The 24,155-nt window shown below is 46.8% G+C and overlaps 1 protein-coding gene across 2 annotated transcripts in view; it reads left to right on the plus strand.

The window, feature by feature from the left end:
* The window catches only part of LOC126542002 (lachesin-like), a 105,462-nt gene that overhangs the window by 42,594 nt on the left and 38,713 nt on the right, over positions 1 to 24,155 (plus strand). For both annotated transcript variants that reach the window (XM_072286438.1, XM_072286439.1), the window contains exon 3: positions 12,320 to 12,426. In XM_072286438.1, coding sequence (XP_072142539.1) covers positions 12,320 to 12,426 — 107 coding nt within the window. The remainder of the gene's footprint in view (positions 1 to 12,319; positions 12,427 to 24,155) is intronic.

The following is a 24,155-nucleotide window of genomic DNA, read 5'->3' on the forward strand; positions in this document are numbered from 1 at the left end:
AAACCATTATTTCGCGCGTCTAAAGCCGCGCGGTCGTGTGTGACAAAATAATATACCATCGGAGCAGAATAAACCAGGAACAGAAAAGAAAAACGCAAAAGAAACGCTCAAGTATGCTTATAAATTTGCGTCCATGGCACCTTTATTTAATAGGTATTTTCGCGTTCCAGTCTGACGGCGGCAGGACCTTTAAGGGCCTGCTAACGGAGCGATCACTGAGTGGCACTTTCGGTTTACTTGAATGGTCTAAAGGCATCTTCACCTAATTTTTGTTCTTTCTTGTTTCTCGTTCCATTCCGACGTTACGCACCTATGCAATGGTTCATTTCTTTCAGTTGTTTTATTTTATTGAAAGGTATTACAATTTCATCTCAATTGAAATGGAAGTACGTTCTTTCACTCGACATCGTTCTCTCAACATCGCACGCTGTGTGTCCGCTTAGCAGCATGCGTGCCTTTGTTGTTTTTGCCTGGAAACTGCGATGAAACTCGAGTGTAAAAGCGCTTGGTACATCTACTTAGATTTCCGTGCCTTTTGAAGACCTCCAAGTGATCAAGAGTTAAATGACCCGCCGTGGTTGCTCAGTGGCTATGGTGTTAGGCTGCTGAGCACGAGGTCGCGGGATCGAATCCCGGCCACGGCGGCCACATTTCGATGGGAGCGAAATGCGAAAACACCCGTGTACTTAGATTTAGCTGCACGTTAAAGAACCCCAGGTGGTCGAAATTTCCGGAGTCCTCCACTACGGCGTGCCTCATAATCAGAGAGTGGTTTTGGCACGTAAAACACCATAATTAAAGAAAGAAGAATGAAATGGAGCCACGGCGCTTCCAAAAGCCGGCGTTCTGCTTTGGGACATTGAATGCCAGGAATCTATTGTACTCGTCAAATGTGAGTTTAGTGAAAAAGTCGGCGTCTCTAGCAGCGAAACGGCGCCTTAATTCCCATTGGCTGCGGTGCCACATAGCAGAGCAACCGAAACGGTGTTGTGTGAGGGGAGAGGGCACCGCCGCGACGCCACGTCACCAGCGCACCTTGACGGAGCAGATACGGCGACGTGATGCCGCGGGACGAGACGGGTTGTTGTCGGCGAGGCAGTCGCGTGACGCAAGCGTGTGGGTGCCGCCGTCTCGCTCTCGGAAGCTGGCGCGTGCTCCGTATCTATCTATCTATCTATCTATCTATCTATCTATCTATCTATCTATCTATCTATCTATCTATCTATCTATCTATCTATCTATCTATCTATCTATCTATCTATCTATCTATCTATCTATCTATCTATCTATCTATCTATCTATCTATCTATCTATCTATCTATCTATCTATCTATCTATCTATCTATCTATCTATCTATCTATCTATCTATCTATCTATCTATCTATCTATCTAATCTATATAATCACCCACTGGGCTTAGGTTGTTGCGCGTGCCTGCCGGTCTTGGCGGCCGCTGTTGCTTCCTCGGTCTCTTGTGTCGCAGGACGTCGGTGGCATACGGCGTTGACGCTGCAGGCTGCTTCTACATGCTGGCTCTGGCAGCACGTACGGCTGTGGTACATTATTCCCAGCGCAAAACTCAAAGGACCACTCAGCGGCTTTCAATCGGGCACTAATATTGTCGCATTCACAACTCATAAGTGCTCAGGTGTGCTGAGATTCTTTTTTTCATTCAACATATTTCAAAGAATGTCGCGATCACCAAGAAAAAAGACAAACTACCAGATGATTTAGTTTTTTGTCTTCATATAGTAGAATGACTGGCTTTTTTATTCTACTCACATTAAGAGAATGTCCTCGCGCTTTCCATTGCCTCGTTTCGCAAAAAGCGTGCATTCTTTGGTTTCCATGGTTTAAAAAAAATACTTGCAATTCTTGTTTTCATGGTTCGTTCGTACTCTTGCTTCTTGAACGGCAGCTAAAACGAATTCACACCTCTACAGCAGCTGACTTCTTTTACGAAAAAGTTGTTCAGTTTTTCATTTTCTCCCGGACGAAAAAGACAAGTAAAGATAAATTGGTTACGAACGATTCGAAAAAAAGAAATTCGATCATGCACGTAAGCCGCTCTTTCATAGAATTATATATGCTTTGTTGTTTATGTTCTTACGGTAAACGATGTAGGCTCAAACGGTCTTTAGATGTATACGTGCTGGAAAATCAAAATCACAACACGGTTAACCAGATACATATTTACAGAGCATAGAGTTTTCCGTAGCACATCTTAAAGGAGGTAAACGAAATAAGTTGCAGTAGTATTCTGTCCTGAAATAATTGGTTCACACTAAACAAGTAATGTACTGCACAAAATGAAACAAGAAGGGCGGAAAGAGCTTCTTATCTACGTTTCCGTCATTCAGGCTTCATTTTGCGTAGCGCGTTACTTGTTAAGGAAGTAAAAGTTACTGCTAAAAGCGTAAATTTGTTCCAAACGCGTGTTGATAGTGTCGCTGCTACACTGGGAAGCAAGCATAACATTCTCACTAGTTAAAGAACTGCGGCGACAGGGCACCTGTGGGGAACGCTAAAGCAAGCCGGCTTCCTTTCGGGACGTTAGAGGGGCGCGCATCGTTCTATAAACAGCGCGCGGAAGGAAGCGGCTCGCTGCAAATCTCTGCGTCAACAAGCTCGAATCCGATTAAAAGAAAAAAAAAGAAACCGATTCTTCCTTTCCTTTCTTCTCTTCCTCGCTCCACCCACAATAAACGATTGGGGGTCTCTGGGGTTCCATTTCGCTCGAAGTAAATCTCACAAGGATTAAAGCTACAAGACCGACGAATTTTCGCGCTTCTCCGCACAGGCCCGCACCCGGGCAAGAAAAAGTAAAAAAAAAAAAAACGGAACGAAGGGAAAAAGAAGGGATATGTGTGTGGGGGGGAGGGGAGGGAGCAGTAGAGGGAACTGTTTCAAAGAATGTTGCACCAACACACGCACGCTCAGACACAAGAGGAGAAGAAAAAAGGGACTCGAAGCAACTTCAACCACGAGGATCGAACGAAAACCGAGACACTTCACGAAAAAGTGAGCCGTCTAAAGCTATTTTCTTGGTGTTTTCTTTTTTTTTCTCTCTCTAATTTCTTCCATAGGCCGGCTCCCTCTATTGTCTTAACAGGGTTTTCCTCTCTCCTATGTGCGTGCGTGCCTGTCGTTTTACAGGCTTGCTGAGATAACACCATTTTGGGGCTATAAGCCGACATGACGAGGGCCTCCTTTTTCTCGGTTTATTTGTGTTCCCCGGGCCCTCTTTCCCTATCGGTGCTGCCCGAATATAAAGGCGCAGGGGGGGGGGGGGGGGGGGGGTGGCGACCAACGATCTTGCCAGGGAAGCCGTGGCCCTATAGCTGCTGTACCTATGCCCGCAGCAATCCGCTTACGACGGAACAATCCGGAGCGCCGTCGTGGCTTTTCGGGTCCTCCGTGTAAGAAGCTGCCTGCAGCCAGCCGGGCAATCTCTGCGCAGCACCAACCATCGCTGGCTCGAAGCAGGCGGGTCTCCCTTCTCGAAGTGTTGTAGCGTGGCCTTCGCCGCTGCACATCTGCGCTTCCTTCGCAAGGCGTTGTTTGTCCGTGCGGTAGAATTCGTTTCACGTCTTTTCCGCCTATCTGTAGGACCACAGCATGCGCCTTCGCGTCCGAAGAACAGCGTGGTAGCGCAGACAAAAAGCGTCAGGGAGCCCGTTCGGTCCGACGCAACTTGAAACTTCGAGCCGCTCCTGTAGCGTCTCGGCGCTAAGTTGGAAAGGTGAGAACCGCTGAAGGATGCGTTGTCGAGCACAGCCAGACAAAATCCGGCGTGAAACAGCTGAGGAAGTAACGAAAGAGGAAGCTAACAGTATCGTTCAGTGGCATTACGGGCAGGACGGGAGCATGTTACCGCGGAAAGTTGTTTTTCTTTCTGCTTTCTTTAGTGTTTGCAAAGGTAGCTGTTCGAAGCAGATGGCGGAGCGGCTTGCGTTTGGCACGTAATAGCTGCGTGGCACGAGATTAAGCAGCAATGGATGAAGCTCGGGGTATCTGTGGCCGGCACACGGGGTCGCTCAGACCTTTCATTCTTCAGTGCCAGCCCAATCCCTTGCCCTGTACCTTTTCACTACATCCAACCAGCCCTCCCGTCAGCTGTCCGCGATGCCTAGTCCTTACAGTTTCCGTCATTCCTTTCTTGTTGTACGGCTCTGCGGCCACCACCGCCGCCGTATCGAGAAGAAAAGGATTCGCTCTCGAGACTCAATCCGAGAAATCCGTTCTTCTCTCCTTTTTTTTTTTCGGGATCCCAATATTTCATCGGCCATTGCATCACCATTTGTTTCGAGATGAACCGGCGACGGCGGATGGATGCTTGTGTTCCGGAAAATGGAGGCAGCGGAGGGCGCACTCCTGAGAAGTGCTGTGGCAAGAGCTTAGCTCTTCCCAATGCATTCCCGGCTTGTCGAAGGGCAGAGATTTCGTTTTTCATTTTTTTCGTTTGTCTCGGTTACCATTTCGCGCTGGATGGTGAGCTCCTCTCTTATCTCGGCTCGAACATCCGGGTGAAATCCTCAGCATTCGAAGAGGCATCCACTCTCGCTGAAAGAATAAAGTTTTGTAACCTGGAGTATAGGCTCTGGAAGAGCAGACGCAACTCGGCTCAGCCCACTCGCCTCAGTAACGTCTAAGACGTGTTCCAGAGAAGAAGCCGCCCCTTTGTGCTTGTAACTTGTTTCTCATATAGAAGTGGTGCCTGCGCAAGAACACTACGTAATTCGAGAAAGTTGACTAGAAAAGTAAGGTACATTTTCTTCGTGGTTGAAGTGGTCTAGCATTGCAACGTCGGCTTGGTTCGTAACACCATATTGAGCAGATGAGTGAACAGCGTGTTATTCCCGTATTTTCTCTTTTTTTTCTTCCTCATTCTTAAGTATCATAGTAGCATGCCCGTGTAGCGATTGAATCAATGCGTGAGTAAAGGCAACTCTGTGATATTTCAGATTTCAACTGGTGACATAGTAATAGACCTACCACATCGGAAATGCAATATAAGTACGCTGTGGTAGGCAGTTGTAGCCGCACTAAGAATGTGACAGCAGGCCGATATTAGAAACGGATATTTGAAATAGACCTTTGTGGACTCGGCACAAATATCGTGTATCGAGTCCCCATGTGTGCCACATATAGTCACACATAGTTTTCTATACAAGCGTCCTTGATGTACATTCGGCACAACTACGCATATCGTGTTTCCAGTCAAACCTTAATGTTGTTTTTTGGCTCTTTGAAGCGGCTGCAGGTACAATCGCGTGTCAAGATGCAATCAGCAGTCGTTGGTTTCGCATCATGAAACAAGCAAAATTAACTTGCTTTTATAAGCTTGCTGTTCCCGCGTGCCGTACAGAGATGCTGTTTCTCAAACGAAGGAATCGCCTGCCTAACCACAAGGCTTGCTAAACGTACAATATTACCGCAAACCACGGTAAACACGGTCAGTTGGAACATGATTAGCGGCTGTGCCTTGGGAGCGTCAAAAGTAAGCGTAGACGCTATCGGCCATTTTCTGCCAGGCGCCTTCTGCTGGCTTGTGTGGCAATAAAGAAGAAAAGCCAGAGGGTGAAGGCACTCTAAGTCAATATCATTTAGCAGATTGGCGAGGCTGTGTAGTGGTGCCAACCAGGCTGATTCAGCAAACACGGAATGCTGCAAGCGGTAGCTGTTCTTCGCTTTTGACCACAGACAGCGATAGCGTCGTGGAGACCGTGTGACGCAAAAAAAAAAAAAAAAAACCAAGAGAACCAGCGTAAATCACGTCCGATAAGTCAGGGTTATAAAGGGAAACGATATTTTCTAAGCAAGATGCCCGTCACACAAGAAAACGCTCTCCCAGATGAATCGACGCATGGTTCTACTACTTTATTGAGGGTAATCGTTCGGGCAATCCATTCTTCCTTATTGAGGAGTCCTTCGGATTTGGCTACGTGGTACCGGCCATCGCGGCGGAAATTAGGATAATGCAATTACGTCGGCTAAACCTGAAAATTTGTTCTTGCAGCAGAGCAGAGTATATGAACATTTGCTACCAGTAATGACACCGAATAGATACGCAAAAATTCACTGGCTTCTACTGGCGTTTGCATGCCGCGAAGGTTAATATGGCTTAAGATATAACATAATTTTGAAATATGTTAAATGTAATTGTGTTCAAACGCCACTAACCAGTCCGATTGATCGGTACGATGAAAAATCCAAAGGCGACTTACCACAAACCTTATTTCATAGCAATGTCTGATCGCCGTTGCAGGGCGTTTCAGTGAACACTTTCGAAAAAATTTTTGTTAAGTGCCTGTGGCAGATAGCACAATTCTAGTCTATGAACTGGTCTATTCGAAGAGGCGGGCATTACTTGCAGAGAAAAGTGAACTGTATAATCGACTAACTAACAAAAATTCACTGTTTATGTTTTTAACCAATTACGTTATGGTACATATTGCAATTTGCACATTCTAGTGGAGGAGACTGCACAACACCCGCCGCCGTTGCTTAGTGGCTATGGTGTTCGGCTGCTAAGCGCGAGGTCGCAGGATCGAATCCCGGCCACTGCGGCCGCATTTTGATTGGAGGGAAATGCGAAAAACCCGTGTACTTAAATTTAGGTGCGCGTCAAAGTACCACATGTGGTCCAAATGTCCAGAGTCCCCCACTACGGCATGCCTCATAATCATATCGTGGTTTTAATGGCACATAAAACCCCATGATTAGATTTTTTTAGCCTGCAAAACATATCCAGTTGGAAAGAATTGTGTGGATGACACCATTTATGAGATATGAGCCTTCGAATTTGCGGTAAAAATACGCTCTCATTCCACTTACTTTCTTAACAAAACGTCGTTTTATGCATTGAAGCACATAACTAACTGGAGCGTCAATACATTTCTCCGCAAAGTTCGGGAATTGATATCACGAAACTTGTGCCATCCTGAGAATTTGTACCAAGTGGATCCGCCTTGCGAACTCTCCGGCTAGAATTTCTAAATTGCAATACGTGCCACAAGGTAATTAGTTATCTTAATTAGTTAAGTTACACAGTAATGCTTTGTTAATTAGTAGATTATGCATTTCAGCTTTTTGTGCAAATAATGTGCACCTTCTTCGAGCAGACCAGCTCATAGACTTGAATTGTGCTATCTGCCGCAGGCAATTTTTGAAAAATTTTGAAAGTGTGCGCTCAAGCACGCGGTATAGGAGAAGTGCTAAACGCTTGAATGGAGACTGTGGAACAGGGCATTCGGAGACCTGGCACCATCCTTCAAAAGTGATATAAAGGATTGCTGAGGTCGAGGGGTTAACTTTTGTCAAAGTGATATCAGTCCACTTCTGTGACAAGAGTTGAGTATATTTAAACCTTCACTACAAGACATACAGATAATCAAGGTGTAGCAGCAACTCATTTTTTTTTGCCAATACTGAAGCCCCATATATGTTATCATTATTTGCTGAGGAAAATCTTACTGAACCTTGCTTACCGAATTAAAAGAAAACCTGTTCTTCTGTGTTTTAGTAGCATTATCCTTGTTCATGATATTGCGTTTCGTAAATAATGTCCACTACGGAGTCCAATGAGTTGGTATCCGTAGTTGTCTGCAGTGCAGAATAAATAAATAAATAAATAAATAAATAAATAAATAAATAAATGTGAACGGCAACGGCATTGTCTTATCCAGTACACTGCAGAAGCACTAGATAGCTATGCTGTGCTTTCCGTCAAACAAAATATTCATCCCTACACTTACGTGCAACTACAACTTAAGGGCACTACTAGCCAGAATATCTGTGAAAAAGACAATAGAAAGGAAAGAAAGACGTCGCTGCTTCCATCGACATATCAGCAATGACTGGACAAATAGATTTTCTTGTACTTTCCCTCCGTCTCTCCTTCTGTGCTACCGCTTTTATACTTCACCCAATAGGCCACAATGCTGTCTGCGTCAATATCTTATTAATTATTTGCAGAGAGACACTCCCGACGTGACCTTTGCCTTTTGCGACAGATGGGGAAATAAGCGAGCAATACGTAAAAATAATAGGAAACGTACCTCGTCGCCGAGTTGTTCGCGCTTACAGCCGTGAAAGACTTGTCAAAACGCAATAAAAAGAAACACACACACGCACACACGCACAAAAAAAATCGAGAGCCGTAAAGACCCGTCGTATTCGTTCGGGGCAGTGAAACGGCAACAGACACCAGCAGAAGCCGCGGCGCGCGCGTGTGTGTGTGTGTACCACGATTTTGCCGATGTCGTCGAGTCAGGGCGGCGGCATCGACGGCACAGTGACGCTGGACCTGGACACACGCCGAAGCGGTCACGTAACCGGTGGACGCGTGAGGGAGCGGACCGGACCGTTCGTCACGCCGCATTAGTCCAGCTCGGCTCACGTGCGCGCCCGGGCGCCCGCTTCTGTGCCGCTTGTATTGTTTTGTGTGCCTCGTGCTCCTCCTGGCTCGGAGCCGCTGTGTCTCACGTTCGCGTCCGCTATCCCAGCTGGCGCATGCGCACTGAAATCGCTGGTCTCTGTCCACCCTGGTGCGGCTGCTGCTGCCGCTACTACGTCTGCCGGACAGGCAGTTACGAATCTCGCATCGACTCTTGGCGGGACGCGCCACGGTTCGAGCTGCCGAGACGAAAGGCAGGCCGGAGCTCTCTCCATAACGCATCGTCCTACGATCGGCCACTTTAGGGTCGTACACCTCGCGCCGTGATTTAGCAAAGGGAAACTGATTTACCGTTTCTTTAAACATTTCTTTATGTACATTAAACTCAACTGGAGTCCCAGAAGCTCCTGATAAAGTAATACGAGGACAGTTTTACGCACCGAAGGAGTGCAGAGGTCGGTTTGCCCGCCATTGCGACTGAGTTTTTGCTGAGAAAGAGCTCATGTTCAAGCGGGTAGGCGTAGTGTCCTTTCTAAAACACCATTTCTAACCACCTTCTCGTTTTCTCTGTGTGTGATAGAACTTTTATGTATGTTTACACGAATAATAGCAAGAATAATTTTTAAGAAAAGCACGGCCAGTATACCTTAACAATTCGATTGCACTGATATTCATTTTCGCGAGTCTTCATTGGTCCTAGTGGAGCTCCGCCCATGTTATCGCCGAGATCGGCCCACCATGAATGGTGGGTGATCAGAAAAGCAATGGTATTGAGAAGGAATCCTTACCAGCACAGGTTACAATGCGAGGCGATAAAGTGCGAGAAAATGCGAAATTGACGCAGTGACTCATTTGCGCTGAGATATGAACTGACGCCTCCATATCTCGAGTTAGAAAGCGATTCTCGATTCTTGAGTTACCAAAACAATCTTCAAGTTCAGCTGTCTTGTAGAACGAATTGAATGGTCTAATAATATGCATTTTAAGTTTTACGGTTGAGGAAGAGGGAGAGAGGGGGAGAGATGAAGACGAAAGGCAGGGAGGTTAACCAGATATCAGTCTCTGGTTTGCTACCATACACTGGGGTTGGGAGATAGGGGTTAGAAAGAGGACAAAGAGGAAAGGGTTAAAAAAGAAGAAATAAGAGCACACACAGAGACTACACACAAAGGGCGTTCTAGTTAGAGACCTTCACAAAGGCCGCTAGATCGCAAGCACAGTAGTGCTTGCACGGCCTTCGTCTGTGACGTTAGGTCCTGTCGATGGTGTAGATTTTCTTCCGATTGTGGTCGGTCGTCCAGATGGTGGAGTTCGTGGCGAAGGGAATCCCTTTGTGGACTGTACTGTAGGCAGGCGCACAAAATATGGCCAATCGATTCTTCGTGGCTGCAGTGGTCACAGGTTGCAGTGTCGGCCATCCCTGTGCGGAGGAAGAGGAGACAAAGGGGAGGAAAGACAGGGAGGTTAGCCAGTGTAAGTACCGGCTGGCTACCCTGTGCCGGGGAAAGGGAAAGGACATGCGAATTGTGCGACCGTCTTTGAGTGTTGTAGCGCTAAGTATCGCGTTCCTGTGTGAATTTTCCGGTCTCGCTTTTTTTTTCTCCCTTTTCTTCTTTCTCCCTGTGCGGAATGCATTAAAATAAGTTATGGCGCTTTACGTGCCAAAACGACTTTCTGATTATGAGGCACGCCGTAGTGGAGGACTCCGGCAATTTCGACCACCTGGGGTTCTTAAACGTGCTCCTAAATCTAAGTACACGGGTGTTTTCGCATTTCGCCCCCATCGAAATGCGGCCGCCGTGGCCGGGATTCGATCCTGCGACCTCGTGCTCAGCAGCCCAACACCACAGCCACTGAGCAACCACGCCGGGTGCGGAACGCATATGCTTTGGTAAAAGCAATGCATAACTACAGTCGATATAAATGCGCGGCGTCTCCACGGCGAAGCTTTGATGAGACACGAAGGCTTAATGTGGCATTAAGGGATTATAGTCGGGAATTCCTGAAATGCGGCTCATTTCATTGCGACGTGGTGCACTGGCGAGCAAGCAGGCGGAGCTTCCGTGCTGCGTCAATTCTAGAACGTGGTATTGGTACGTGGTGGTCCTCGGTATGGGCTGAACGGGCAGCTTGATCGGCCCATTCATTACCGATAATCTCGCAGTGACGGTTGAGGAATGAGTTCATTACAGTGCCTTGGCTGGGGTCCCGCGTCTTGTTTCCGTCCGTGTCAGGACTCATTGCTATGAGAGAAGTGCAGGAAGGTCCAGGTACTGAGGCTTAGTGAGCTCTGAGTAGTGTAAATTTACCCGGAGATCTCTGCCACGGCATGTCACGCAGGATATACAATAGCTCAGGTATTGTTTAGAATGCTGAACACCGTCAACTTCTATCCAAGTCCTAAACACCATGTTCTCACCTGCTCCTGTGCACATGAGAAGAGGAAAAGGGCAAGTAAATAAGTAGCTTGTTATTAGGGAGTGCGAGATAAAACGAAGAGAGGAGAGGCAGGGAGATTAACCCGACGCGCGTCCTCTTTGCTCCCCTCCGCTGGGGAGAGGGGATGTAGGGACGAAAAGAGAGAGACACAAGGGTTTGAATTTTCATAAACATTAGGACATGGTGATAGGTAACGTTGTAGCTACTTTTTGATTTTCCTAAATGCTGGAATCCTTTTTTTTTCAACATTTGCATCGTTTGTTTTCAGCTTTGCGCAACGTACTAAATATAGCCGAGAAAGACAAAACTTTTGGAGGTCGCTTAGCTTCGCCTTTAGGAGTGGAATGCGATAGCATCCAAACTGCTGCATCCAGATGCATCCAGACTGCTTCTTACGCCTCATGGAAACTGGAGCGTATGTAGCCGTAATGTTTACCGGGAAACAATGGCCTACACGAAGGCGGGCTCTCTGGCAGAAATACGGCTTCTTGCGTGGATCACGATGCGGCGGAGGCGAGCGCCATCTGGAGGTACTGCAAGAAATCGGGCGCGCCGCTCCGTGGCCCCCGAGATACTCGCGCGGCAGCGCGCGCAAATACCAGTCGCCGTGGCTGGTCCATGAATGGTAGAAACGCTGGAAAATGGGTTTCTTTGAGTTGTCGCGTAACAGAATTATGTCTGCTCATGTAGTGAAATTACAATCTGACGCTATCATGTCTTTCGGTTGTGTGTATCTCTTACTTTACGATTTTTCTGCGGATTTCAGCTTGAGAAATTCAATTAGTTCAGTAATTTCCTTGCGCCAGTGGTTCGAAAATATTTTTGCTGAAATCTGACAGCGGATTTTCTGTCACATGGAGCTCTTGACGCTGTCGCGTTCAAATCATTACGCGTCCTAAATCTAGTTCGCCTAGCAGTGAGTGAAGCAAGATACATCCCCGTAAGCTTATGTTCGTTCTTTGTCGTTTCGCCACGCTGAGGTTACATTTGTCACATTGAGTAATGACGTTCACTCAAAGAAAAGCAGAAAGCAGTTACTGCTGTGATAAAAAAAATGCCTCCAAGCAGAATTTGGAGCAAAAGATAAGACTTGCACAAGCGAACAGTTATACGCCTCAGCTAATACACAGTCAGACTGGTATTTCCGTCGTTGACAGCATGGCACGTTTTGCCTTTTACAATACGGAAACAACAAAACTACCAACATGCGTTGCATCTGCATCTGCATTTTTTTTTCTTTCGCGATTTCTGTTTGTGCAATCTTATTAACCGCCAAGGAAGCAAGCAAGCTTTCCGGGTTCAATCAGGGGATTGTTTGCAAGCTGGTGTGTGTTCTTTCCTGAGGGCGCGTCTTGTTTGTTTTACAGGTCTGCTTTTACTGCTTTCTGGCTATTTTTTCGAGTGGGAAACATCTGTTTAAGCAGGGTTCTCGAAAGCCTCTAGGCTGTGTTCTTATTTTTTGTTCCTTTTCTTTCCCCCCAGATCACGAAGTTCTTCCGGAGTTTGCTGAGCCAGTGCCAAACGTGACAGCAATCGTGGGCCGCAGTGTGAAGCTTCCCTGTGTGGTCAATAACTTGGGCCACTACCGGGTGAGTGTCCTCGCTGTTTTCAAAAGAAATCCTATGTCTGATCCTTGTTATTTTCCTACTCCGTGTCCAAACGCAATAATGGGTGAGCGGCAACTTCGTCGCTTACCGTGGCCATGCTAACGTATATTACGCTTGTTCAACAACTCATAATTTCAAAAAAATAATGTTAAATGCCAATTTATTTATTTTTTCGCGAGAAGGACTAACTGTTACGTGGAAAGCCTTGGAAGTTATTTCAAGCAATGGGGGCGAGACATTTCTCTGTACAAATACCCTAAGGATCACAGGCGAATACATAGCTCTTGTGGTGACGTCATTTTTTGCTCGTAAGACCTGCTTGCTATTGGTATACAACCTTCCTTAATGCTGTGCTTGATACCCACCATTGGCTAGCATTCTTCCTTACATACAGCTGTGGCGCAAGAACTGTGTGAACTTCTTCGTGATCACTTGAACAACGATTTCCTTCTGAGCGCCAGCACACGACGGAACGCCACACGTACTGAACTCCTGAGCCAGTATAGTATATACGTAGTCCAAAGCTAGAAAACACACGCTCGATATGGTATCCCCACCAATCAGGCCTCCTAAAACCCTTGAAAGCGTTCAGAACCATGCAGCCAAGTTATTTTTCCTTTCTGGCTTTTCTTGTCATTCCAACGTCACCCAACTCAAAGGACGCTAACTTTTCTAGCTTGGAAAGCAGACGTAAAATATTCCGGCTTTCACATTTTTTTTGAATTCTATAACTCACAGCTCGGTACCTCTGTCGTGACTGCTAGCCACCGACCATATATTCGTGCAAGCTACAGCCAAGCTGTTTATCCTGACCACACTCGCAGCTCCTCCCATCTCCTCTCCTTCTTCATACAAACTGCGAAGGATTGGACTGCCCTCGCCTCTTTCAAGATGTGTACCGGAGAATGTTTCCTGTCATCAAAGTCCCACATCTCATGTAACACTCCTTGAGTGGGGCATCTGAAGTATAAATAATTAAATGAAGTTAAATTAAATGATAATACATTTGCAAGATAGTGTTGGTTGTATAAGAGTAGGCCAGCCAATCCTTACGGCGAACATAAATAAAACAAAGAATGACTGACTGGTGATAAGCAGCATCAATGCCGAAAGCTTCACTGATCGCCAGTGGATTGAGAAGCATAATAACCGAAATACATGAAATCTCTGGAGTAGTTCTTGTTACAGGATGAACGCAGCATACTCTAGGAACTAACAAGCTACGATCTAACATTGAAAAGTGTAGCTTCGCATCGGAGAAACATATAAGGAAAGAATGACATTCTGCCTCTTCACAACAAATTGTTTAAATACCATAAGCTTTTTTTTTCAGTTTCTTGCTCGTTTCTTTTTCTATTTGCGGTTACTCAGGCTCGGTTAATATGGCTGGGAAAAGATAGCCATCCTATTGCGACTCTTTTCCTTCTGTCTCTCTAGAGAGAGAGAGAGAGAGAGACAAAACAACATAATGTCAAAGGCAGGAAGTTTAACCAGATGGAAATGTCGTGTTTGCTACCCTGGATTGGGAAAGCTAAGCATCTACTCAATAGGATGAGTGCAGTTCAGTGGGATGCAATGAGAGCAATGTGGAGGAATGTCCCACGCGTTACAATAATTTTGTGTACAAGAGAGAGAGAGAGAGAAACAACTTTATTGAAATAATGGTTGTACTTTGTGTGGTACAAGAGATAGGTATGGTAAAAGCTGCTCAAAACCGAATGTAGTGTGCTTCCTTCAAACAGGTGGCCTGTGCGAGCGACTGGAATACTTACGCGCGACTTTCATTTTTTTTTTTCGTGCGAAAGGGTCAAATGGCCCTTTGAGCGAAAAAGCTGGTGTCTGTCCTCTGTATAGGAGCGAAACGGCACCTGATTTCCCATTGGCTGTGACGCCACCCCACGAGCGCGCCTCGAAGAAGCAGAGCGGGCGAAAGGGAACACCTGCTGCCGTGCAAATGCGCCAGGTGTTGCGTTAGGGGAGAGGGTATCGCCGCGACGCCACGTCACCCTCGCTTTTGGAAGCCGGCTCGCTCTCTCTCTCTTGCCCTCACTGGGCTTAGGTGCTGCGCATCCCTGCTGACTTTGGTGGCCGCTGCTGCTCCTTTGCAATCTCGTCGCGCAGGACGTCGGTGGCCTGCGGCGTCGGCACCGCAGGCTGCTGCTGCTTGCAGGCTCGTGCAGCACGTACCGCTATGGTACAATACTTGCGGCGCAATACTCGAAGGACCGCTCAGCGACGTTCAATTGGACATTAGTGCTTTCGCATTCACAACTCATAAGAAATGCTTAGGTGTCCTTGTTGGTAATATCTTTATTAGGTGTCCTCAGATTTCTTTTTTTTTCTTTTGTCGCTTATGCTGTGCCCGGGAACAGTGTACTTTCTCTCTTCCTTTAACTTCTTAAGGGTTTCGTCATTAGAACCAGCAATGCTCCGCCTCTGTTATCACCAGGATGTAGCAGTCGTGAGTGGTGAATGATAAGAAAGAAACAGAACCAAACGAAAGTAGTCTTTACATGACTACATTGTACTGCGCTCAATTTCGAGAAATAACTTATATTCTCGTCGAGAGCACCGAGTTTTCAGCTTTCGCATCTTTCTCCTATTTAGTTAAGTAAACATATTAGTATACGCTGACTTTCATCGCAGCATGGCCCTCTGAAGAGCCAAAATGTGATATCCTTACTAGGTTCAGCGAAGAGGTTAACGTAGTCGTGCTGAGCCTCTTTAGTAATTCATGTCTTGTGTACGTAAAATGATTGCAAGTTCTGTGGAACATTTTGACCGTTGAGTGTCCCATAGACTCCGCAAGAGAGGGATTTCATTACCTTGGGATTTGGCAAAATATATATATATATATATAGGCTAACTATAAAACATCTTAAAGTATCTCTACCTAACTTCTTTTCCATACATAGCATTCAGGCCACGCCAAAGCCAAGAATAGTATTATGCTACTCGGTTCCTAATGACTCTTTTTTTACTACGCACTCCTTGAATATTGTTCAGTATTTGATTTCCAACCTGTAGAAACTTATTGTTTACTATTTGACTTGAAACCCACGAAAGTACGTGATTCACAGCGTCAGAAAATTTTGTTGCCGAGACACCAATACAGCCTATATTTTTAGTGTCCGAGGTATCGGACACTAAAACAAAAGTGACACTTATCGAAAGTGCTTGTCAAAATGAAATGCATTTCTGTGAGTAATATTGCTCAGAAGTAATGTGCACCTCTTCCAATTTATTTGCACATGAGAACTGCTTTATTACTTCTGAATAGCGTATTATTTTCATATCACCCATGATCATAAATTGTAATTACATATATGGCCCATGACACAGTGCTTCTAGTATTCTGCACGAAAACCTGTGGACCGGGGAACTGTTGTTAGAGCTCTAAGGTTTAAGTATTTCGTCGTGCCGAAGGAGGTAATCCGTGTTGCCTCGTGGTTAACTGACCTCATGGGTAACTTTTAATCGCCTGCGAGGCGTCGCACGCTGCGTTAAATTTTATTTCACACACATGCCCCGAGTATCGACCTGCGCCACTTGCAACGGCTTACTTTCATTCACGTAGCTGCTTTCAATGCAGAAATTTTCGCGGTCCGCTACGCACCACATGGAAAAGAGCGCAGACCCGTGCGAAACTGCGCATTAGTGGCAGCCGTCTGCCCTTCGCAAATACCAACGCATGTCTAACCTGGCAAAAAATTATGAGAAATTTATGTCGAGCATCGCGAAAGTTGCGTCACAGCATATCGTAACGCGAGCACCGCCTAATAAAGAAAGAAAAGAAAAAGAAAGAAAGAAAGAAAGAACCGCGACGCTCGAAAGTTGAACGGCAGTTACTTCATACATGCTCCCCGATGAGCCGTCACGGCGGAAGCACCAAGGGGCTCCAGGGACCTCGCTGGCAAATGCTAATGCTGAGAGCGAGGCATTGCGAGCGGCTGACCTTTAAGTGCGTAATATCATAGACCTTGGAGGGAACGCAAACGTGCCCGTCAAAGCGCGAAGGTATTTCTTCAGCTATAGCGTCTTTAATTCTCAATCATTCGTAAGCAGTGTCCGTCCCTTTGAGACGCCGTAAGAGTCGGTCCTGTCCTTTCCAAGCAGCCCTGGAGGGCGGCGAATGAGAGAACGTAAGACGGCAATAAACGCGCAGTTAGAAGAAAGACGGCGGGAGATTCGGAGAAAAAAATACAAAGAAAGCACAATGTCACCGGGATCGGCATACTGCAGCAGGGATGCGTGGCAGCTTGTCCGATCGCTTCCGTCTCAGCACACGTGACTGATTCTCCCGCGGCCCAATTCAAAGCGTAAGCCCATTTGCCGTAAAGATTATGTACCCCTTTCCTCGGGCCTCTCAATGTAATACGGACTCTCTGATCCCACACTCTGTATCGAAAACAATACTTTGGCGCGTCGATTAACATCCCTCAAACGAACCACAATAACAAGATTCGGGGTCCGAGTAAAAGGAAGAAAAATGAGAGAGAGATAGAGAGAGAGAGAGAGAGAGAGAGAGAGAGGGGGAGGGAGGGAGGGAGGGGGGGGGGGGGCATCTCCGTGAGATAGAAAATCTGCAGCTAGCGAGATTACTAATCAGGCTCGACTTTCCGGCGCTTTACTGCGTTCGCGTTGCCGTTTCCTCTGCGTGCTTCTTCCGTTATTTCCTTCGCGCCGTGTCTGGGGCCTGACGTTGTTGGCTCTTGTCGTCCAACTGCGCTCTCGTTAATTAAGAATCGCGACTAATTCAGCCCCAGCCTTGTCGGACCGGCAGACGTCCGTGAAGCTCGGCTTTTCCTTCGGTCACCGTAAAAGAACTTTACCACTGCAGTTTTCATCTCGCGTTCTTTTTTTTTTTTTATCCTTCGTGGCGGGGAAGCGTATCGGACAGCAAGAATACAATATTCCTGTCTTTAGAGTTTCTTTTTAATGATTGCTGGTGATTTAAGTAAGCACACTCGAAAGTTTTCCATCGTTATTTCTTCGGGTCGACTTTTGTTTGTTGGCTCGTCCTTGCTGTGCAACCTCGGTTTAAGCCTCGCCTCGATTGCAGCCGAATTAGCATTCCAACTGGTTTGTTCTTTTCTTCTGCACGTGCGCACAAGTGATTCGGCGTCTGGGTTTACATAGGAAGAGGACCGCGCTCTATTTGAAGTAAGTTTAATTATCTCGAAGGGGGGAGTCACTGGGGTGTCCGTCTGCTGCGAGAGAAGCGGGGTGGAGCTGGACAGTGCGTGAGCGAGCCGCCTTCGGTCTCGGTGGGAAATAAGATATAGTAAAGATTTTGGACGGATAGAACGGACACGTCTGCCCTGTCGACACTGGGCTGCCGTTCATGCAGCCTTATTGACGTAATTATTCAGTGCTTTGTGGAACGCTATGGGAGACGGTTCCCGTGATGCGATGAAGCACAGAAGGTGCTTACGAATGCTAGAACGAGCATTACGGCATATGTGTTGCTTGAGAGCACGTTTCATTTGACTCGGCTACACTATGGCTGTGTGCATAAGCACATCACTCCGCCATTGTCTTAGTAGTCATTGGAAGAGAGAGGAGGCAGGGTAAAGAAAAAGAGGTCTTGATTAGGTCGCTGGGGCCGGCTGCTCTAAAACGCTATTCACGGGTCATTGCAGACGAATTCGGCGAACTTCGTCTGCAAGAGCATGACGGCCGTGCCGTTGTCATGGATGGTTGGAAGACCCGGTCATCTTTGTTCAGCCTTTGCTGCTGGAGGCCCCGTTCACGGAAACACTGATAAAAAGATGAATATCGCGTAGTCGTCATGGCGCAGGCTCAGAGCTGTCCAAGGTTATCTACGCATAGCGGAGACGCCTCATTATTGTTCAAGCGCTCTGGGCAACCTAATGTCGCAACAAAGACCAGCTGACTAACATTTCATAAGACACGTGTGCTTGCTTGTTATGTCGTATTTGCCGATTTTATTTCATGCATTTCAGGAAGTATACCGTCTGTATAACATTTATTGGTAATGTGTATTCCATACGTGTCGATTAACCTGCACATTTCTGGCCTTCCATGTGACCTTATCGCCAGCGCGTTCAAACAGTGCAGACTGTAGGCACCGCAAATACGCAATAGTCTTAGCAACAAAGCTCTCAGTAATGGGACGTTACGAAATTGCTGGAAAACCCTCCCGAGGCCGACTTCAGCTGCAGAGACAGCTACCTATGGCCGACAGTATTATTGTTCCGCTACTTTGAATTGCAATAGCAGCGTTAAATAAAGCGCGGTACCTTCCTCGCTTCGAAATCGGTCCGATGTTTATACTCGAACATACAAAGTACGACTGGGGGATCTATGTATGATGAAAACGGAATAACTATAGATCGTTTCATTCTCCCGCACCTGAGGTTCGGAATGCGAGGATCAGCGAGATAAAAATCTAGAACGTCGCAGTGACGCCACCTCCGGTGATGGCTTAGACACAAATCAAAATGTCTTGCTTTTAATATGAACGTAACAGCCAACCACAATACATTACACACATTCGCGGCTGGGTTGCATGCATACGTGAATGGGCACACGAAGTACGAGCTAAGCGCTCAGCGTCAGGTATGTCTGCCCGTATATTGTAAATTTACACGAACGGCAGAGATTAACAAAGGAATGACCTCGACAAATGTCCTCCAACGTTTCACTGAATCGCTGCAGCACAGCGACAACCGACTGACGGCGCAGCAGAAAAACCTAGGTCGCTCTGAACTGGGGTTAAAATAACGACCTTTCGCTGAGCTCGCCCCGTTCCAATGTGACCGCGCGCGCGGCGTTATCCATTTCTCTGACTCTGGCTCGTAGGCGTACAAGCAGGGCACAGCGTTTAGCGATGCACAACGCCAGCGACAGCGACGACGGTAGGTACGGTACCCCGTAATTGGAGCCTCCTCGGCTCTCATGAATTATTCCCGCCAGGAACCGCCATTAACACCGCCAGCGATCTTGATTGTTTCTCGTGGCGTTGTTTTCGTTTCTCTTTTCCTTCCCCTCACACAATCCGAGACAGGGAGAGATCGCGGCGTCGCCCGTCAACTGTTTATGCCACGCTCCGCCTATAGAGACGGTCTCGCGAAAACCGGACAGCGGAGTGGAAACTGCGACGTCCCCATGACGAACTCGTCTGTGCGCTCGAGAATGTAGTGCCAGCTTTCGGCCACTATAACACGTATCTGTCACAGTCGCAACAAACAGGGAAATGTGGATGGCATTTCGATGGTTAGTCTCTAATATGAATGTGGCGTGAAATGTAAAGAAAGAAGAGAGAGTGAGACAGAGAATGCACGGGGAGATATGGACATGATAAATGTCTATTTACGAAGGAAGGGGGTGCAACGGCTTCTTCTCTGCGCCACAATCATGCCTGGCGCAGTTGTACGCAATACCAACGGCCTCTCTATATTCTTGGTTTGTAGCGCGAAGGGACACAGACGAAGACTAGAAGAGGACCCCAGGACGAGCGCTAACTCTCAACTAACTATTTACTGAAGCGATCAACATATGGATAAGTGGTTGCAAAAACCGTAGAAAGCAAATATTACATGGTGCAAAGACTATCAGTTAACAGGTGAACCTATCAGAAGGTTGGGAAGCCATAAAAATCAAACAAGAAAAAGCACTACTTGAGATTGACTCACTTTCTGAAAAAATATTGAAATTCGCTTTCTAAGAGCGATATTGATGCGCGACTAACACAAGTCTCTCCTAATCTTTTAGTGTGAAATGCCTCAATTTTGCCTCAAGTTTAGTTAGGCATTTGTGTCTTAAAAGGACTTTTGTGTCCTCAAACAAAGGTTTACAATCGCAATTAGAAGAATGTGACGCTAGATGTGAAACATTAGGGTTGTTAAGTTATTGTTGATGTTCTTTGAGTCTGACATTGTGGCACCTGCCGCTCTGTCCAATATAATTCCTTCCCACACTTGAGTGGAATCTGATAAACAATACCAGTATTACAAGGTTCGAAAGGGGTCACATGCCTAACGCCGCAATCATTTTTTCTTCTGCCACTCCCATGCTCAAGTTTCATTATTATGATAGGACACAATTTGCGGAGGCAACAATATATCAACAATATATGTTGATCGTTTCAATAAAGATTTAGTTGAGAGTTAACGCTCGTCCTTCTTCTTCTAGTCTTCGTCTGGGTCCCTTCGCGCTGCAAACCAAGAATATGTTACCGCACCAACTTATGTCTCTCTATAGGCGAGTCGTCCGGCTTCACTCACCATCTCTCGGCTGCAAAGTGTACATAAATAATAGTTTACTATTGTTAACATCTCAATGGGCTGCATCTGCGGTATCACATGTACCACTGTGGGAGGCTCAAGATTGTCCTACCGTGCACGCAAAGATCCGAGCAATGCGGTATATGGTATGATAAAACTTCATTGAGGTCCTGCAGATCGTGAGCCATCACGAAGCGGGCCGCTCCCACGTGGGAACCGGAAGGCCAAGCCTCTCGGCCGCATCGTGGTCCTGCTGGGCAGCATATAGACTTGGTCAGCCAGAAGAGGGCTGCGGAGAACCGCCTCCCATATGGCCGAGCTGTTATCGATGATAGAGCGTGACCGGGAACACCGCCAGAGTATGTGTTCTAACATGGCTATTTCTCCACAATCGCGGCCTGTACCACCGGTGTAAGTATCCGGTACGTAAGAGCGACAGATTGGGATACGTATTCGTTTGTAGTAGCTGCTTCTCTAGGGAGTCGGATTCCGATTGGTCGGGGGTAGCACGGTAGGAAAGTTCGCGCGCAGCCCCGTAAGCCTGCTCGTTGAGGTTGGGAAGAGCACCCTCTACCCGACCCTAATGCGCGGGAAACCAATAAATGAAGTGGCGCGTGATTTCACTGCCCTCAAGAAGTGTGAGGGCCTGTTTGGAAACGGTGCCTTTCTCAAATGTTCTAACTAAATGCGGTGCATTTTGTTAATCCTGACCGTTTCGAGCTGCAGCCACGGCAAGCGCGGATCGAATCCGCACCTTTGTGCTGAGCATCCGAAGAATGTCGCGACCACAGAACAACCGCGGCATCCTGTTCCATAGTTTTCAAAGCATATGCTACTGCTAATCGCGCTACAGGACTTAACGAGACCATCTTTATCGGGTTATATGTATGGCGGGTTAGTGACGATTACGTATACGTATGTTCGGCGGTGTGTGTCGTCTTGCCTTTCACCCACTACTTCGGGTAACATGTCAGGGTGTTAGCGATGCTAACGTTTTCAGTCGTGGTTAAAGCCCGACACATGTCCTCTCTTTTTCTCTTATTCAAAACAGCCCTTTGCGGAATACTCCGTGTGTCTTGCCATTTAAAGAGTGCATTGATTATCCTCTAGAGTAGGCAACGCGATCTCCAGTACCGCTGTAGGTTAGCTGTACGAAACGTGTGCGAAGCTGCGCGCGGTGGCTGCACAGCGAGAGAGAGAGCTCGCACGGCGGGACTACTGAATGGCTGACGCAAGCTGCGGCTCTCACGCTAGGGGCTGCACGGTACTACAGCGAGGCAATGCATTACTCCTATGCGGCACTCATGCGCTTTACGGGCGGTGCATCGCTGAATGGAAAAAAATGCGGAGCGAGCATCTTTGCTCACACATTAGGCTCTCCGTCGCATAGGGAGGGGCAATGTTGCTGCCAGTTTTCGCGGATCGTGTACATCTCCTCCGCCTAAAGCATGTCGCCGCGCTCTACATCGCATTCCATTGGCACTGCGGAGCGCTCATTACCGTAAGCGTTGTGGTATTGTACCGTATTGCAGTATACGGTGTCTGACATCATAAATATTATTTATTATTTTTTTGCTCCTTTGTAGGTATTATAATTAGGAGCATATTTACGACATGTTGGGTAGACTCAGCTGCGGGACAACTTGACGTCGGCTTTCGTGAGAAGAACTCAAATAATCCACGCGTTACCAAAAATGAGCAACGTGCGGCATTGAACGAGAGTAAATATACTCAGAAAAAGAGGTTTCGATGAACGTGTGGTGTGAAGAGACACGTGCAAATTAGAAGTTAAACGATGCACAAGTATAAATGCCTAATTACCAAAAAAAAACTTTTTTATTTCACAAGCCTGCAGCGGTACGAATGAGAAATTCAGAAATATTTATTATCCGTTAACGAATTCCCACTCCTGCTTTTTTTTTCAATAAACACATGTTAACTATATCTTTGACACCCCAATTTAAATTTTAGGCCGCTAATGAACTCTTTTTATCTTCTCTTTCTTTACCGAAAACGTTTATCCGTACCAGCCAATTCTATTTGCTGCTTTACTAGGCGCTAACTTCAGGGGTTCCGTTCTGTGAGGCTAGACCCGACAGTAGCAAAGGAGGAGGTAGACAGTAGCAAAGGAGGTTAACCAAGTTGTACTTGGCCTTCTACCATATGCAGTTGGCCGCCATAGAGACGATGTGCATACACAAACAACAGGGCGTTCACTGTGCTTTCCAAGACATTCGCAAAGCCCAGTCATCTTAGTAAGACTATGGTCGCTTTCTGTGTAGGTGACGGCCGAGTCCATTGTCCCAAAATATCGTCTTCTGTGGACGTTTTGTTGTCCAGTGGTCTCAAAGCAGGTTGCAAAGACGTTCTCTCCTCGTGAAAAGAAAGGCAGTAAATGATGTGTTATGTGGGTTCGTCGCAACTACAAAAGTTGCATTCGACACTTTCCGTCATGCCTACATGAAAAGAGTAAGCATTTGTAAGAATTTGACTGCGCACTTCGTCGATAACGTTGGTCGCAGTCCCGCAGCGTAAGAGCTTTCCAGCGAGAAAGAAAGTGTCTTTAGGAAGCTATGCGGCTCATGATTGGATGCTACCGAACAAGAAAAAAAAAACGATTCAAGCGCATTACACCTGGCAGCCAATTAGTGGCTAGATCAGTTATCGAGAGGGACTCTGTTTTTACTTTGCAGTTTAGGTCTTCTTAAAACAGTATTCAAGGACTTGGTTTAAACTAAACAACGCTGAACGTTGCAAAGAAGGAAGTATGTGGCAGTAAATCACATAAGTCTTCCACGAGAAAAGCTCGGGGGTTTGCGTACCCCGTAGCACTGTACTTCCCGACTTGACCAGACTGCTCCCGGCAACAGAAGTGCACGATAGGTCGAAGCAAGACTGAACTCTTGCAAGTACAACCCAAGAGGTCAATGGTTTAAACACGAGCGCAAATGTTAGCTTCACGTATAAAACCGTAACAAACCGTGCAGGTTCACGATAAACGAAACGAGGAGCGGAAGAATATGCACGAACAGACAGGCGACAGCTATAGTCCGAAAAGAAAAAATAAATAAATAAACGAGACAACAAATGCGGGGCTTCAGTGTACTTGCCTGCGTACCATTATCAGAATGCCATCAAAGTCTACAACGCTCCACCACGCATCTGATTCTTGCCCCCTTTCGCGTGTCGCTGTATTTTGTTTCATTTTTCACCTCGTAGCTCTTCTCTTTGCCCGTTACACGGTGCTTGTCAATCGAACGCCCACCCTCGGCCACGATGGAAAAATGGGGCCGCCTTGCAAAAGAGCTGAAACGGCAACAATGGGGTGATCGAGCTAAGGTAACAAGGCACGCCGGCGTCGGCTGAAAGAAAAAGGCGGGAAGCAAAATGTGCACAAAGAAAGCACGAAAGTGGACACGACATCAACAGCAACAGCAGCAGCGGCGGCGGCAACGAATGGCC

Source organism: Dermacentor andersoni, chromosome 2, assembly GCF_023375885.2.
Source record: "Dermacentor andersoni chromosome 2, qqDerAnde1_hic_scaffold, whole genome shotgun sequence".
NCBI lineage: Eukaryota > Metazoa > Arthropoda > Arachnida > Ixodida > Ixodidae > Dermacentor > Dermacentor andersoni.